We start from the raw sequence: 17,847 nt of genomic DNA, 5'->3' as shown, positions 1-17,847 counted from the left end.
AGTTTAGTTGCAAGCAGAATTACAAGTGCTTAACTTGTAGGATAGTTACAACCCCCACAATGAGTTTGTGGGAGATTAGTAGAATGAGTCAGCAGTTCCCTTCGTGTTTAGTATGAGGGCAAGTGTGCAGGTTTCTAGTCTGCTGCACTTGGGCACAATTTACTGATTTGAAGGCTTTCCACAATCAACTTAAGTGGTAAGCCTCTTTGGTGGATTAGATTAGCTGTTTGGTCATGTGGCTCTCGTTGTCTCAAATAGATGGTTGAGCGGAGGCTACGATCGTTTTGAGAGCGCGCACTCTTTGGATTTTATCTGCTCTTCATCCTGGTAGCCGGGGGTAATTGCACCAGCCTAGGAGCAGAATTAACGCGTTTTTGTCAAGTTCAAATGGTTGTGGTGCAATTTATCATTTGCTGTCAGATTAGTACGGGCATACAACTGCGGACCATACGTGGGCCATATGCGCTTTCTTGGGTTTTCCCGGTGAGATCTTGTACAGAGAGATTGATGATCAGGACATTGCGAAAGTAACAAGATCACAGCAGAAAAAACCTTGACTTAATGAAGGCTGTGGACATTAATCCTTGTAGTGTAGGAGGCAAGGTATTTATTTGTCCATGAGGATAGGATTGTTGTTGTCTTTCTCCTGCTCAATCAGTGTGCTTCGGTGGCCATTCTGTAAGGCAAACACGTGGTCGCCGGGCACTGAAGTATGTTATGGCATCAAACTACATTGTTATCCCTTCTTGGTGCTTGAACTGTCGCTGCTTGTCGCACATTGTGGTCACATTCTCTTGCCTTTCGAGCAATATACAATATATATATACCTAAAGCCTAGATTCTGAGGAACACTGGGTCTACCCCATGTGTTATTATAAATGGGGTACTATATATTTACAAACACCAAGGCCCGTGTTGAAATAATGCCAAGGTTGATACTTCCTTTCGTCCAAAAGAACATTGAACTGGATAATATTAGTTTTGGTACTAGAATATTATGGCACACAGATCCATCCGAGAAAACAAAGTGATGGAGGATTTAGGCACTCACCATTAAGCTTCTATACCCTGAGGGCCAGATATAGAGACCAACCTTTGGTTGGTGTCCAAGTGTACTCTTTTTGTCTAAACCCAATAACCTGTACTTAAAAATGTTTGGGCGATCTTGTTAAAGAGGACCAACATAGTACCGGGACCCACCTGCCAGCCAAACTGCAGAGGGTGTATTGTCGATGGGACGTGACTCCTGCAGCTCCTGCTACATTCTTCATTGGGACCGATGTCAAAGCTGCATCTGATGTCATTGAGCCCTTTGCCAGCTCCAACCTGCACCCTTGCTCCGCTGAGGAAATCTTGACCTCCAAAAAAGCATCTAAGAATGTCTGCCGATGGCTTAATCAGAACCGACACCGATTGACACCTGATCGACATAAAGGCAATTTCTGGTGTGAATTGTGAACTTCTCTCAATCAGAGCCTTCCCGTCTTCATCAACGACTGCATCAGTACCCCATCTTCCTGCAACCTGTTATCATCGAGTTCTGCTTCCACTTCAGCCTGCTGACTTTGACCAGGTAGATCCTAGTCCCTCTATCCCACTCATAATCGATCGCTGTCGGCCTTAACTTTTGACTTTGCTTCAGTCTAGTGCGACCATTTGACAGCAGTTTGTGCATTGAGCTTTTTTGTACTATTTTTATTTAAAGCTTTTAAAATGTATATCTCTTTTTCCCTTAATGGATTTTGTCGTTCTGGTGTCATCTTATCAATTATAATATTCTCTATTTTTATAAATTTAAGTGGGATTTCTATTGTGTTGTGTTTTCATCTTTTTAACTTGTTTGGTACTTCTAAATGCTTTACACATCACCTTAAGTTAATCCTGTCTGCTCTGTGCCATAATTCTCAGGTTGAAATTACTGAAACCTTTACTGGAACTAACAAGGAATAGTGCTATTATTATTTGTGACGGGCTGTCACCCTTGCACCCTTGCATTTAAAAATACACTTTCTCAGAGAGGGCAACAGAGATAGCCAGGGTCGATACAGAACCTGCTTTTCACCTGCTACCAGTGCACCCAGATAGTTTTAAACTCCTTGGTTTCCAATTTGAAGAACAATTTTAGGTTTAAATCTTTTTATTGATTCAGTAAACAAGACACAACAAAATGCTTTGGCGAAGAAGCCCAGACTGTGGGTGATGCTCAATGAAACGCTACTTAGTGCATTTACAACGATATCAACAAATAGAAAAGAAACAGCCCACCGCCCCCTCCCTCTGGACCCGCCCCTCTCCTCTCCTCCCAACCCGCCTCCCACCCCTGTTACATCCAAAAAAGTGTCTAGGGCCTACAGTGGGAAAATTAGGGGCCCTGCGGTTGTGTCAGATCGTGTGAGAGCGCAGAAAGTCGGAGGAGGCGCATGTACCTAGGACAGGTGAGTTTGCAGAATTCGAAGCATAGGACGCCACAATTCCGAAAAGGAAGCTCCGTCACCTTGGAGGGAAAAGGAAATGTGCTCCATCCCCAGCACATACCACAGCCTATGCAACCATCTCTGTATCCCTGTATCGAGGGTGTCCTGTCTGACCCCCATGCTGCCAGGATATTCTGTAGAGCCGTAGGGCCGGACTGGCTACTGGGCGTTTTAGCATGCTGCCAAGCTGGGGGCTGATTTCGTTGATGGGGAACTGCGCGTGCTGAACGAAATTCGTTTTGCTTTGTTTATTTCGAAGCACACACAGGTCTCCATCAACGAAATTATCCCCCACTGCAGTGACATCAGCACCCAGCTCGGCAGCATGCCAAAACACCCGGTAGCCAGTCCGGCCCTGTAGAGCCGCCCCTAGAGCTATACTCATCTGCTTTCCTTTAGGTGATTTGAGGGGTGAGGTAAGTCTGTCTGAGACGCCGAGTATGAGATATTCCAGAAATCGTAGTGTCGAAGTGGCAGTCTATTTCATCTAGGACCTGAGTCCAGTATAATTGAAGCTTAGGACATTCCCATAGGATGTGCAATAGGGTTCCGGTCGCTCCACATCCCCTCCAGCAGCTCGGCCATCGGTTGGGGCACTCCAGTGCAATCTGTGCATGGAAAGCTACCAGTATGTCGCTATCTTAGTAGCAGACACTATGCTAGAGATGTTCGAAGAACAATTTTAGTATGGCAGGTATCGCCTGATGGGCTGTTCAGTTTCTTGTTCATACAATGTTTAGTACATATATCGATTGGGCAGTGCATAAACACACCCATAAGGGGACAAGCTCTACTACCTGGATGAGTTCCTATTTATAGGTAGAAGGTGCCTAACCACTGCAGACCACTGTTAGAAGCATTCACGAGAGTGACAGGAGAGGTAGGGGTGCAACTGGCCATTGATAAAACAGAAAGTTCTGTCAGTAATCACCTTTCTGGGGATCAAAACAAACTCAGAATAAGGGATGTGAAAGCTACCAAAAGACAACCTGGAGGACCTGAAAGATGCAGTGGCGAATATGGTGAGATGGGCTAAAGTAATGAAAGGGAGGGTCAATGACTGCTGGTCAAATTGAACTATGCAAGCTGCATAAACCTACGAGACATATCATTAGGTGTGGGTGATAAGAGGTGTGAAGGCAAAGCACCACTACATAAGAATGAGTGCGGGACTGAAATCTGACTTACACATGTGAGAGGAACTCCTCACTATCTCCAAAGGAAGAATGATTTGGAGGGATCTCTATGTGTCTTCTAAACAGCTAGAGCTGTACACGGAAGCAGCAGGCAGCCGGGGTTTCGACTTCAAAAAGGGCACAGCAGGGTGGCCAACAAGTTGGTTGGCCCAAGGGCTCACAAAGAACATAGCCCTACTAGAGATGTTCCTAATGGTGGTTGCGGTGCATATGTGGTTGGACAAATTAAGAAACAAGAAATTCATATTTTGGTTGGACAACAAAGAGGTGTTACAGCTTATGGTGTTGCAGTTCAGCAAACTGGCCCAGGCAGGTACTAGGCTTTTTGAGGCAGCATGTTCAATGCCAGAGCAGGAAGGCATAGGGCGCGTTTAAATCAGTGGCTGATACTCTTTCTCAATTACAGTGGGCAAACTTCTTGGAGCTGGCAACTCAGCAGATGAGAAGATGACACCCACCCAGCGAGTAGATCTGACAGCTCTCATTCACAACTCTCTGACATCATAGATTGTTGCTCAGTATCGTAGCCATTTGGACATGTCTTTGGAGATAGCAGGAGCAGGTAACTTGCAAAATGCAGAGCAGGTGCATAGAGGGATCTGTAGAGCTTCATTAAATGGGCGTTTGAAAAAAGGCAAAAGCAGGACCAAGGCACAGGCACACATAGTGGCAGTCACGCACTTCCCAAACTTAGAGGGACGCAAGGATGTCTGATAGAGTCAGGGCAGCAGTGAAGGGGTGGGGGAGAATTCTGGCAAAGAAAACAGATGAACAGTGGCCCATTGATTTTCACAATCTGGGCTCTAGAAACAGTGTGCCACTCATTCAGAGACAATCATGTTCCGTGCAGAGTTCGTAGGAGGCTTGTTCTGGGCTTACAGAGCCAGCAAAGTGCCCCCATCTCCATAACCTGGGTCGGTAACTCCAGCATCAGCATAAAAGAAGTGTGTCTACAGGAAAAACACAAGTTGCCAAGGCTTAGGAAATCAAAAACAGACCAATGAGACAAGGACTTTATGCTACTTCACTGCACAGGGAACCCTCAAGCCTGCCCTGTATTCCTGCTGCTGGAATACCTAAATATACCACCAAGCAGCAAGGGCCACATTGTATAAGCACCAGAGCGGGGTGTATTTGAGCATTTTCTGGCTAAGACAATAATGAAGAAGGCTTTAGGGGACTACTGGCAGAAGATTACGTTAAACATTTGTTCAGGATCATGGCAGCCAACACCATGAAGGGCTGCAGATCTAACATTGAAGAGATCAAAAACATAAGAAGATGGCAATCTGGGGCATTTAGAAGGAAGTAAATAAAAAAAACTGTCACCACTGTCACGCATTGAACAGGCACAGATCGTGGGACACTCCTACATCTGGTGGAGCCCAACAGTGGGTCAGTAGAAGAAATACATATTTAGAAGTATTGCTAGGAAACACAGAGGTGCAATGGTTCGGGTACCCAGGAATGATGTGGGCCCAGCTCATATCTGAAATCAGAAAGCTCATAAGAGAACAGCCCCCAAACCCCTGGGCACAATGGTGATCCACCTCAGAGGCAAGGACCTAGCAGCCATAGGAAGAAAAAGTCTCCTGGACGCCGTAATTAGGACCCTCGTCGCAATAACAAGGATGATGGGGATGACCCTGACCCTAAGGTGAGAGCTAGCCTAGGTTCAAATGAAGGGGAGTGGAGAATCATAGAGCAGTAAAAAGGTCAAGATGGAAGCTGAACATAACAATGAGCACCATTTGCAAGAGTAGGGGTTTGAGACGATAAGACAGCCTTATAAACCTGAAGATGTCTGAATAATACTCGGAGATGTGGGCATACACATGTTTGTCTAAACTCCACAGGGATTTTAGAGCCTGTGGGCTGCAGAGCATGCTAGACAAGGGTGGCCTGGAGGTGTGTGGGAGCCAGAAAGGTACACAAGCGCCTTAGCGGCATGGGGGAAGAATAATGGTTTGCCCACAACAAAATAATGGACAAGGGCGCAAGGCAGACGAATAATTAAGTCATCCCTTAACCACACGTCTAGGATACCGAACGGCAGGGTACACAGAGGGAGACGAGACCCCAAAGAAATTCAAAGTGATCAGGTCTTCAAGTTGAATGAAAAAACTGGGGGGTCTCTCAAAGGGGTGTCGCCGATGTAATCAAGGGCATGGCTTAAAAACACCTAAGCTAAAAATCTGTGCTTAGCATAGTGGGTCGCTGGACTGGTATTTTGCTCCTTCTGTCATTGCATCCAGATATATAAAACAGCAAGTAACATTACACCTACAACAAGCCAGGACTATTGGCTTTGTCAATGGTTGTTAGTTGCATACGATAAATAAATATAGTTAAGATGCACTTTTTCTCACCCTGATGGTGAGGGCAAAACGGAGAGCTCGATAGGGACCCGTCTCTGCACCTGCTTTTTAAAACTGCCGGTGCCGTGCTTAAAGCCCTAAGAGTGGTCATGGTGTGCACCAAGCCCCCCCCTTTACCCCTGCAACCAGACTCTCCTAGGAAAAAACAAGGAATAATTGATGCAGTCACCGATGTCCTGGGTTGTTTTTACACCGCTTAATGGACATCGGCTGCTTACAGCCTTTGAAAACTAGCTGGAAATCCACTGTTTACAGCGGGTCTCAGCTCATTTTCCCTACCACCATGTGATTTCATCTCCTCACTGTGTGCCCTTATGAAGTGAGCCAAAATCATGTGACACACTGTGGCCCCTTGGTGAGCAGACAAAAGTCTAATGAAACAGTGGCATGTAGTCCAAGCAACGTCTCTGTGATTTAATGCATACCTGCCAATTTACAAATTTTTGCCACGGTGTGAGGAGGGGGCGGGGCCTTGGATGGGACGAGGCCTCATACCAAGAGCTACCAAAGAAGCACTCTGCTGCTGCACCAAAGCTCCTCAATTCCCCCCTGTAGGAAACTAGTATCTGCTTCTTATGGTTACTCCCACTATTTTGCTTGATGTCTCACTGTTTTTGACTAGTCTGACTGGGATCTTGCTTATCAGGTCCCCAGTCAATCTGATTTCTCCCTTAAATTGACATACATGTACTTTGGTACACTCCAGATTGGATACTGGTGTACCCTTATATTAGACCTGGCCCATTGGCGTGAGTCTCCCTTCCATTATTTACTGATTGCCTCCTCTGTTTTTGATATGTTTTGCTGGTTTAGATGCTTTGGGCACTGTGTCACTGCTATTCAGTGCCACAGTGCAAGTGCTCCCTATGTTATACTGATGTATTGAATAGTGGCTCCATAATTGGGTTATTTGATTTACTTGTCAGACCCTAGTACAGTGCACCATGTGTGCCTAGGGCTTGTAAATCAAATGCTGCTAGTGGGCTTGCAGCACTGGTTGTGCCACCCACAGAAGCAGCTTGTAAAGAAAGTCTCAGGCCTGCCATTGCAGAGCCTGTGTGCAGTCCAGTACTGCCATGCTGACTGGGTGCACCCACTCACCAGTCCTTAAACCTTCCCTTTTCTTCATATCAGACACCCCTAAGGTAGGCCCAAGGGCAGGGTGCATTGTAAGTAAAAGGTAGGACATGCCCTGGTGTGTGTGGCATGTCCTAATAGTGAATTACAGCTCTTTTCGTTTTTCACTATTGCAAGGCTACCAGTCCCCATAAGCCAGAATGGGCAGTTTGATTATAACACCTTATAATCCTAACTGACCCAGGGAACATGGTAGAAATTCGAGTTTAGTATGCCCGAACTCAGACTGATAAAATACATATTTTAGTAAAGTTGGTTTTAACATTCTGTGTTTGAAAATACCACTTTTAGAAAGTAGGTATTTTCTTACCTAACCATCCAGCCTGCCTCTGCTAGATAGTGTATTGCGTGTCTGGCTTTGTGAGTGACAGGGGCTGGGGGATTCCAGGAGACAGGGTGAGTCAGCACAGGGCTGAATAGACCCATCTGCATGTAGAGTGGTGGGAGGAGTCAGCACCTGGGTCTGAATAGGGCTGTGCCTATCTTCCACAATGCTCGCTCCACCTCCAACTGTTGCCGTCGTTTTGCCAGAGAAAGCGTGTCGCCGCCGCAGATGTCGCCGCCGCATCACCAGAGAAGCGTGCCTTCGTCAAAGCTGTTATCCGACGCATCACCGGAGAAGTGTGTCACTGCTGCAGAGGTCGCCATCGCATCACTGTAGAAGAGTGTCGCAGGGCCTGTCGTGGCTCCAAAGTTACACATCATCGCATCAAGTGCGCCATCTTATTGCATCGCACTGGATTGTCGCATCGCATCGAGGCGCCATCTTGTCGCATCGTAACTGGAACGCAGTACGAGAACCAACGCATCACCTTCCCTTCGGTAAGGACCAAGATGCATCCCCTACTCTGTGCAAGCATTGAGGCACGACGCATCGTCTCCCCAGAAGTAAGGAACTGACGCATCTCCATCCCTGAGAACCTTTTGTTTGTTTTGCGTTACGCATCCAGGTACTTCTGTGAGAACTTTGTCGCATTTATCATCAACTTGAACTAAGTGACTTCTACCATCTTTAAGTCTATTTTGAGTACAGTATTGTCGATTTTTGTTTGTGGTCCTGTGCTAAGTCTATATAAAAAATACTTATTTTTATTAAACCTGTGCGATGTCCATCTGTAATGTTTTCACTGTATTACTGTATGTGTTCACAAATGCTTAACACACTGCCTCTGAGATAAGCCTGTCTGCTCGTGCCAAGCTACCAAGGGGGTGAGCAGGGGTTATCCAGTAGTGTAATCCCCTTTGCCTGACTTAGAAGCAAGGGTTCCTATTTGGTCAAAGGTACCTACCTCTGCCAACTAGAGACCCCCAGTTCTAACATTGGTGGCCAGCGGTGAGGATTTGTGACTCATATACAGTGATTGGTGTACACTACTAGTGAGTGCAGACCAAACGCGACCATATACTTTTTGGTAGAATTCTTTTTTCCGTGGATGGTTATTTTCCCTGAGAACTGCCAATTCTTACTGCCATGAGCAGACCAGCTCTGTTGCATCTATGGCTCTATATTTTGAGGAAGAGAAGTTGGAAACCTACAATTTGAAACAGCTCAAGCATCTCTGCAGAAAATTGAAAGTTGCTACACCAGGCATTTCCAAAAAGGATGACTACCAAAAGGCGCTGAGGGCCTGGGTAGAAGCAAGAAATGCCCCAGCGCTGGTGGTGGAGCCAGCTGGGGATGCAGATGGACAACTGGATAGGCCAGTGTTTACAGCCACAGGAGGAGCACCGTCCCCACCTGGCAGTAGTGTCTCTTCCAAAGACCTGTCCCCAAGAGAGCTGGAAGACAGGGAGAGAAATAGGGTGCACACGCTGGTGATGGCTAAGCTTAAGATGGAGGGTCAGAGGGAAATAGAGAATAACAGGTTGTCCTTTGAGAGAGGGAGAATCAGAATGGAGCTTGAGAGGATGTTGAGGGAGTTAGAGATCAAGGCAAAGGGCTTAGAGATCAATCCCTCTGGTGGCAGCTTACCATCTGTGCCTTCAGAAGGCAGGGTATATATCCCCAAGGATGTCATCAAAGATATCCATAAGCATGAAGATATTGGGCAGTGGTTTGCAGCCTATGAAATAGCAAAGTTGGCCCACCGGGTCCCTGAGAAGGATTGGGGAGCTAGGATGTGGGGCCGCTTTGTGAGTGAAAAGAGGGATACTTTGATAGACCTACCCAGTGAGAATAGGATGTCTTATGCCCACATAAAGGAAGCCCTGATGACAAGGTTTGTTTTGACCGCAGAACTCTATGGACAGAGGTTCATGAATTGTAAGAAGCTGGAGGCAACCACTTGGGTAGAATATGTATCTTTCTTTTGCAGAGCTGTGGATGGTTGGGTGAAGGGTAGCAAAGTGGATATTTTTGAAGCGCTCTATGATTTGTTTGCATGGGAGCACTTGTCTGCTAATTGTTTTCCAGAGCTATGCCAGCACCTTACTGATAGCAATTTAACTAACCCAAGGAAGCTTGCTGAGGAGGCGGACTGCTGGGTCAGTACCAGGGTCCACAAGGGTCATGTGGGAGACTCTACCAAATTTGGGAAGGGTCCCCAGCAGAAGAGTGGGGGGGACAAGGGTAAACAGAGGGAGTTCCAAAAAGGGCCCCAAAGTAATTCCCAAGGGAACCAAGGGAAGAGTTCCCAGCCTCGCCCTGAGAAGAAGCAAGAGGCCCGACAGGCAAACCTGTTCAGAGGGGCCCCTACAAGTGCTTTACTTGTGATCAAGTGGGCCACCATTGGTATGATGAATAATGTCCCATGAAGGATTCCAAAGCATCACCACATGCACCACCCCGTCAGATGGCGAGTGTAGCCCTGGGAGGGGAGGAGATGGGTGCCCAAGGTGGGTGGGGTCCTGCAGAAATGTCCCTTGTCTCTTTAGGAGACTTTGAGTTGGTCCCTAAGACCCAGGTGCTTGATAACACTAAGAAGTACAGGCAGTGGGTGACCATCAATGGCCATAGGGTGGAGGCTCTGAGGGACACCGGGGCTAGTGTGACAGCTGTCAATTGCCGGTTGGTGTCCAAGGAGCAGGTTATCCCTCATGCATTCTTTTATTTTTTTTTTATTTTTTTTTTTGAAACTTTAGAGCAAAACATACAGCTGTATTCCAAAGAGTGACAATGAGTACACAAAATTATCATTATTGATACATAGAAGGCGTGGAGGAGGAACAGGTAATACATTTCAGGCAGTGCAGGCGAGAACAGCATTATAGAACCAGTGCAAAGCAACATCCAGGTACCTACCCACAGAAGTCAACGCATGGCTTACATATCCCAGGGGGGGCCCCTGATACAACACACCCCACAATAAAATCACACCATGCCAGTCGGATTTGCGACCCACATCCTCAGCGCCCACAGTACTATCCCACCATGTCAGCAGCCCCGGGCAGCCACTCCCCCAAGCACCCGAGGTCACCAGCCCGAGATCACCCAGCTGACAGCACGTCGTCCGTGGCAGTCACCCCAGCTAGGAGATAGCATCGCAGCGGAGCCCAAATGTCCGTGGGCTTTGACGTTGGCGGCATAAGCTCAGAGTACGTACATATCTTTTCTTGACAGTATACAAGATCCCGCATCCATTCCTTGAATTTTGGGGCCCTGCCTCTGCCCCAACGACACGCCACCCTTCTCTTAGCAAGCAAAAAAGCAAGCGCAATGAATTTGCGGTGCGTCGCCTGTATAGGCTCTACATAGCCCAGTAGGGCCAGGAGAGGGGAGGGCACCAACACTGTGTTGATCATCTTTGAGAGCGCGTCAAACACCTGGCACCAATAGTGGTGCACTGCTGCACACGACCACGCCAGGTGAAGAAAGTCCGCACCGGGAGCCCGGCATCGTTCACATCTATCATCATCGCGGAGCTGATAGCTGTGAAGTCTGGCCGGTGTGTAATAAAGTCTGTGAATGTATTTGTAATGGATAATTCTGAGGCGGCTACTGGAGGAAACGCGATCCGTCTGCATTAAGCAGAATTGCCACTGCTTATCCGTCACCGGGGCCGGCAACTCTCGGTCCCATTTCTCCCTGGCTGCCAACTGCGGCGCCGGCGTTGAGGAATGCACCGATCGGTATATTTTGGAAACGAGCTTAGCTGGAGTGTCATCATTCAATATGCATTGCAGCGGAGCCATATGCGGGGGTTCCTGTCGGAAGCTGGGCGTGAGTGCCCTCAACCCCTGTCGGAGGTGGAGGTATAGAAAAACATCGAGGGGAGAAGGCTGTATGTTGTCATACAAGTGCTCCATGGACCGGAAGGTGCCATTGTGGAATTAGTCCCCCCACGTCTCCACATGTATAGTGTGAAGTAGTTTCCGGAAACCCGCCTCCTGCAACAGGGGCATACTCGGGTGGTAAGCAAGGGGCAATAGCGGCACGTACACCAGGTCCAGCCCGAGAGTGGCAGCCAACTGATTCCACGCAGTCACCGTGCTAATCAACGTCGTGGGCGTCTTGTCTCTTCCCTGCACTGGGATGTACAACGCGCCCTCTATAGGAATGGGGTGCGCCAGCCAGTGTTCGGCCGCAAGCTGCGGCATATATCTAGGCTGCCGTATCCAGAAGTAGGCGTAATGCGCCTGGGCTGCCTGGTAATAGAGCTCAAAGTTGGGAATGCCAAACCCACCTTGGTCGTAGGGCTTAATAAGGATCTCCCACTTGAGCCGGGGTGACTTACCGCCCCACACTAGTCTGATGAGTTCCGAGCGGAGTTGCCTAAAGAAAAAAGCACCGGGATAAAAGGGAATATTCAGAAAGAGGTACAACAGCTGCGGTAATATTACCATTTTAATCAATGATGACCTGCCAGCCATGGAGAGGGGCAAAGCGATCCAACGAGTAATGCAATCCGTAATGCGGGACATCGCTGTACCATAGTTAGCCCTCAGGAGCTCTTCCCTGTTTTTTTCTATACGGATGCCCAGGTATTTAAAATCCCCCTCACACCAGGCAAGGGGGAAGTCCAGCCCGAATCGCTCAGTGGAGGCTGTCAGGGGGAACAAACAAGACTTGTTCCAGTTGATCTGGATACCAGAAATCATGCCAAACCGAATAAATTCCCGAAGGATCGGGTTGAGATTATCCTTAGGGTCGCGGACGTAGAGGGTGATATCATCAGCGTACATGGATATCAATATCTGCCTCTGGAAACACCGCAGCGCCTTGTCACGATGGTGTTGCCGCAATTTGGCCACCAAAGGCTCCATGGCCAAAGCAAACAGCAGGGGCGAGAGGGGGCACCCCTGTCTGGTGCCTCTGGTAATAGGGAACGCAGAGGAAAGCTGGCCGTTCACCAGTACTTTGGCCGTAGGAGCAGTGTAAAATAACTTGATCCACGAGATAAATATGCTCGGGAATCCCATGCGCCCCTTAACACTTGGAACAGGTAGTCCCACTCAAGGGAGTCAAAAGCCTTCGTGGCATCAAGGAACACGGCGGCCATGGGCAGGTCATCATGCACAGAGTTGAGGATCGAGAAGAAAGTGCGCAGATTATGGGACGTAGCCCTACCTGGCACAAACCCGGCCTGATCGGGCAGTATCAGGTTAGGGAGGAGCAGGTTAATGCGAGTGGCTATGATCATGGCTAGGATTTTCACATCGCAATTAAGCAGGGAGAGAGGCCGGTAGGAGTCACAGTCATTCGCCTCCCTCCCCGGTTTAAGGAGCGACGTGATGTGGGCCATGCGCATCGAAGGGGGCAGGTGGCCCACCTCCAGCGCATCTTCATACACCTCTCTCAAGACTGGTGCCATAAAATCAATGTATGTTTTGTAGAATTCAATTGGTATCCCATCCAGTCCGGCGGTCTTGCCTGACCTCATGTGCATGATGGCCTCCCGCACCTCATCCAGTTCAAAGGGGGAACTCAGAAACTCTCTTTGCGCATCACTAAGCCACCCCAGGGAAACATCTGCCAGGTAGTCGTGCAATTGTAGCTCCCCAGCCCTAGTCGACGCGTACAGCACGCGATAGTGTGCCACAAATGCGTTGAGAATTTGCGCAGTATCTCTGTACAATGTGCCGTCCGCCCCCACAATCTCCATGATAGTATTAGACGGTCGCACTAGCCTCATTGTCGCTGCCAGGGCTTTCCCCGGCCTCTCGCCCTCACCATAACTCCGGGCGACCCAGTATTTGCCTCTAAATTTTGTTTCCCTAGCGGCCTCAGCAGTATACTCTGTGACTTTGTCCCGAATACCTGCCAACGTGGCATCATCAGGATTTGCAGCCAGCGATGTCTCCAGCGCCCGAAGATCAGTTTCCAAGGTGCACAGGCATGCCACTATACTCTTCAGTACACCCGACCCCTTGGCAATGCACAGACCACGCAAGGTCAGCTTGAACGCATCCCAAATAGTCTCAACACCCTTCACGGAGTCCTTGTTGCGCCTAAAGAAGTCCAAGCAGTCCTCCCGAAGCTCCTTCTGGAAAGGGGCATCGAGGAGCATCATGGGCTGCAGACGCCAGGCCGCCAGTGGGGGGCCGAGGTCCGCAGCCCGCAAGGTAACGCGTACTGGCGCATGATCCGAGAAGGTTCTCGGGAGATGTTGCGCCGCAACCAGCGCCGCATGAAACTGTTGGGCCAGGAAGACATAGTCGAGCCGAGCCCAGGTGCGCGCCTGCGCCGTGAAATGAGTACCCTCATGGACCTCCGCGTGGAGGTGTCTCCATGTGTCAATTAGTCTATGCTCTTCTACGATCTCAAAAAGTGCCCCCCGGGATTGGGTATAATGATGTGGGGCCGGGTGGGACCTGTCCATCGTCGGATTGAGCGTGACATTGAAATCTCCCCCCCATATGAGGTGTTGCGTGCCCACACCCACTATGTCTGCGCCAAGGTCCACAAAGAAGGTAGGGTCGTCCACATTGGGACCATAGCAGCATGCCAGGGTAACCACCCTATGTCCTAGTCTACCCCACATCAGGCTGTACCGGCCTTGGGCATCACCTTTTGTACCCGACAGAATGAAGGGGGTTCCCTTTTTGACCAATATTGCAACACCTCGAGAGTATGATGAGTAGGAAGAAAAGGCAGTGTACTTCGCCCACCTACCAGCAAAGGTAGGAGCAGACTGCGCCCTGAAGTGGGTCTCTTGAAGAAACGCGATGTGTATTGTATGGCGATCTAAATAGGACAGGATTTGTCTCCGTTTTCTAGGGTCACCCAGGCCTCTGACGTTCCACGTAAGTATGTTCAAGTCAGTGTCCCCCATAGACGGGTCAATACAAAACAGGAATATAATGCATTGGTATAGGGCTCCCGCCCACACATCCCCCACCAGCCATGCACGCCATCCACTCTACTCATCTCGCGCGGAGGCACCGTCATTCCGCAGCCCTCATCAGCCGTCAAGCCATAATAGTATACATCTCCAACAATTGTGTGCACTCCACGCCCCTCAAGGGGACCTCTTCGCGACCACACAGCAAAAACCTTTGTCACCTTTGTGGACAGTAACACCCTGAACACAGCTGCGCCCAACAATGGAACAACATTAAGAAACACTCCTGACCTCCCACCCATCCCCGCTGACTGTACCAACATGCGCCCCATGCAAAGCTCAATTGCGAATCGATCAGAAGGCATGTGACAACCAATCCCACAAAGCCCCGAACTGGGTACTCTCCCCTCCACCCAGGAACCAGCCCCGCAGTGCAGCCTCCCCAGTCCGGTGGGCAGAGCCTGAATCCCAGGGGAAGGAGCCCACCCTGCGCCCCCAGCACATAGCCCCGGACCATATGAGATCAGCACTCCACCACCCCCACCGCTATACGCCCCTCTGTCATGGCCGGCAGAATAGGCCATAGGAACTTGGGGCTTTGAGTCTAACCTAGGGGCAGCAGTGGGTTCTCCCACCTGAAGGGCAACGAAGCTTAGTAAGGCTGTCAAATCCTGCGCAGTGCCAAGGGGCCTAGCAGCAAGCCAAATGGGCTCCCACCATCTTCGACGTAGTCCAGCCTTAGGTATACACATCAGAGTCCCCAGGGAGAGCCTCGCACCCCTTATGAGCACCAACCCATCAGCTCTTAGGAAGGGAAATGAGGAAACCGGCAAGGCCTCGAAACCCTCAACCCCACCCCCCACCCACTGAAGCAGCCCCAACTCGCCAGAAAAAACTACCCACCCCCCACCCTTCATTGCCATCAAAGAGCTTAACAGGAGCAACCAAGTCAGTTTAGTCAATGGGGTACACCCTACAGGGGTCATCCAGGGGGCACACATATCCACCCTCTACGGCCCGCTCCCCATCTGAGACACAGGAAGAGGGGGAAGGGTGGTGCCTGACATACATTACCGATCACCGACCAGCACACGACCAGGACAGTCTTGATCAGTCTTGACGCCGCCCATCAAGAAGGGCTCGCGTGACGGGTCACCAGGAAAAGGCAGAGGAGCCGTAGACTAGTTCAGGGGCAAGGCCCCAGTGACCAGCAGGTTAGCAGTTAATGTTCATTCCCCTGAGCAGCATCGTCCTCTTCAAGTCTTGCGTCCCGCACTCTCCGCAGAGATTTCAGGAAGTCCTCCACTTGTTGCGGGTTCGTGAAGAAATGTTGCTTCGCTTGATGGGTGACTCGCAGCTTCGCCAGATAAAGCAACGCGTAGTCAATTTGGAGTGCACGGAGCTTTTTCTTGACATCAACGAATTTGCGCCGCTGTTCTTGAACAACAGGCGTGAAGTCTGGGTAAATGGTGAAGCTGACACCTTCGCATGAAAGGTTTAGGTTCATACGCGCGGCCCGCAGCGCAGCATCACGATCTCGGTAGTTTAGGAGCCGCGCGATGATGGGCCTAGGTGGGGCACCAGGACGGGGTCGTGGCCCAAGTGAGCGGTGTGCCCTCTCCACGATGAACTGTTTAGAGAAAGTCTCCGCGCCAATAGAGGCCAGTAGTATCTTTTCCACGTAGTCTTCCATGCGCCCCGTATTGGTGGACTCTGGCACACCCACCACGCGAATATTATTACGCCAGCTGCAGGCCTCCAACTCCTCATTCTTAGCAGCGATGACCCTCAGAACATTGTCCATTTTTGTAAGCTGCGTAGAATGGGCAGCAGTTGTATCATCATTATCAGATATCCGCCGCTCGACCTCAGTGATACGTTCCTCGTGGGCATCGATTTTCTGGGCAAACGCATCCACGCGTGAAGAAAGGCGGTCCACCTTGTCCACTACGGTGGCAAAGCCCTGCCTCATCTCCCGTATCATCTGTTGGAGGTCCGATGGCGGAGAGGCCATGTCCGCGTCTGTCGCCGGAGGGCCCTGTGCACCTCCATCATCTGGCGCACTCCGCAGCCCCGTCTTAGCAACCGGGGCAGCAAATGACAGCTTCGATTGTTTATTGTCATGTTTGCCCATCGTGGGCTCGACGAAGGGGGTCGCCGCCCACCCCAAGAGAGCGGAGGTCGCCCTCGCCACCGGTATGACAGAACCAGAGGACCCCAGGAGCTGCCCAGCCCCCGCCGGCGGTCGCACAGATGATGGCCCAGTCCGTCACCGTGGGAGGAATCCAGGAAGGGAGCTCGGCGTCAATCCTCGCCGCCACCGGGACTGCGCCAGTCAGCACACCTCGTCGAACAATCGCCACCCTCACATTAGAAGGATGTAGCCACGTGGCAAAGTCACCCCAGGCACGGAGGCCCACGGGCCAACGATCTCAACCCCCGGACACAAGAGTGGGGGGGAGCGGGGGGGGGCCGGAGCCAGCCAACGGGGTCCGCAGTAGTGGTCAGGCCGCGCTCGGCGCAGCCGCTGCAGGCGCCGAACCCAGATCTACGCTGTCGCACCGCGACTCCGGCCGCCAGCGCCACAAGGTCCAACAGCTACGAGGCAATGGCGGTGCAGTGCCACCCACGACAGGCCTCCGTGCACCACAGAAGCGAACACAGCAGGAGGGCCTCCCCTCAGCCGGGGCTCCAAATCACCGGAAGCAGGAGACTCGGACCGGCCTCAGCGCGACATCAGGCAGCAGCCAGCAGGCACGTGAACATCGTCGGGGGGGGCCTCCATCAGCACCCCAATCAGCACGATCCGACCAGAGGGGGGGGCGGCGGCTCACTCCTCGTGTTTTCCCAAGAGCCTCCACCGGCCTCCAGCCCAATCCGATAAGGTATCACAGGCGCCCTCGCTCCACAATCCGTCCCAAGTCAAACGCCCGCCGGGGATGGGGGGCACTCCAGGCAAAAGCCGAGTCTCGTGCCACTTCGCCACCCTCCGCCTCCCGCCGACGAGCAGACACCGCGATCTGCGCTCCCGAGGGCTCTGCTGCAACACCGGACACTTCGGGGCCCACCTGCCTCGTGGCACGCACCGGGGTCGCGTAACTCCAGAGCCCGGCCGCACACTCCACCATGCAGCAGCCAGGGGCACGGTCCGATTTGCGGTGCCTCTATCTCCGTCCCCGGAGATCGCACAGCTCCCAAACTTTAGGCGGAGCCGCAGGGGGACAGCAGCAACATCCACACCCGGTCGTGGTTCGGAAGGCGGTCAGATAACCAGGATAAATACAGGATTGTGCGTCCAGGCTGCAGGAGCCTCACATGTGTGCGGCCATACTGCTTGTGCGCCCTCTAGCGCCCCCCAGGTTATCCCTCATGCATTCTTCCCTGTAGTTGCCGCGGATAACTCGCAGAGCCAGTGTGAGGTGGCTCAAGTTCCCTTTGAGTG

At 50.8% G+C, this 17,847-nt stretch overlaps 1 protein-coding gene across 1 annotated transcript in view; it reads right to left on the bottom strand.

Annotated features, from left to right (window-relative positions):
- Positions 1-16,539, bottom strand: part of LOC146820986 (E3 SUMO-protein ligase KIAA1586-like) — an 81,903-nt gene extending 65,364 nt beyond the window's left edge. The window contains 2 exon segments of the mRNA XM_085609776.1: positions 12,692-13,607; positions 15,757-16,539. Coding sequence (XP_085465902.1) covers positions 12,692-13,607; positions 15,757-16,539 — 1,699 coding nt within the window.
- Positions 16,540-17,847: the final 1,308 nt, after the last annotated feature.

The sequence above is a fragment of the Triturus cristatus genome, chromosome 6, assembly GCF_964204655.1.
Source record: "Triturus cristatus chromosome 6, aTriCri1.1, whole genome shotgun sequence".
Lineage (NCBI taxonomy): Eukaryota > Metazoa > Chordata > Amphibia > Caudata > Salamandridae > Triturus > Triturus cristatus.
This window is presented reverse-complemented; position numbering and strand designations above follow the sequence as displayed.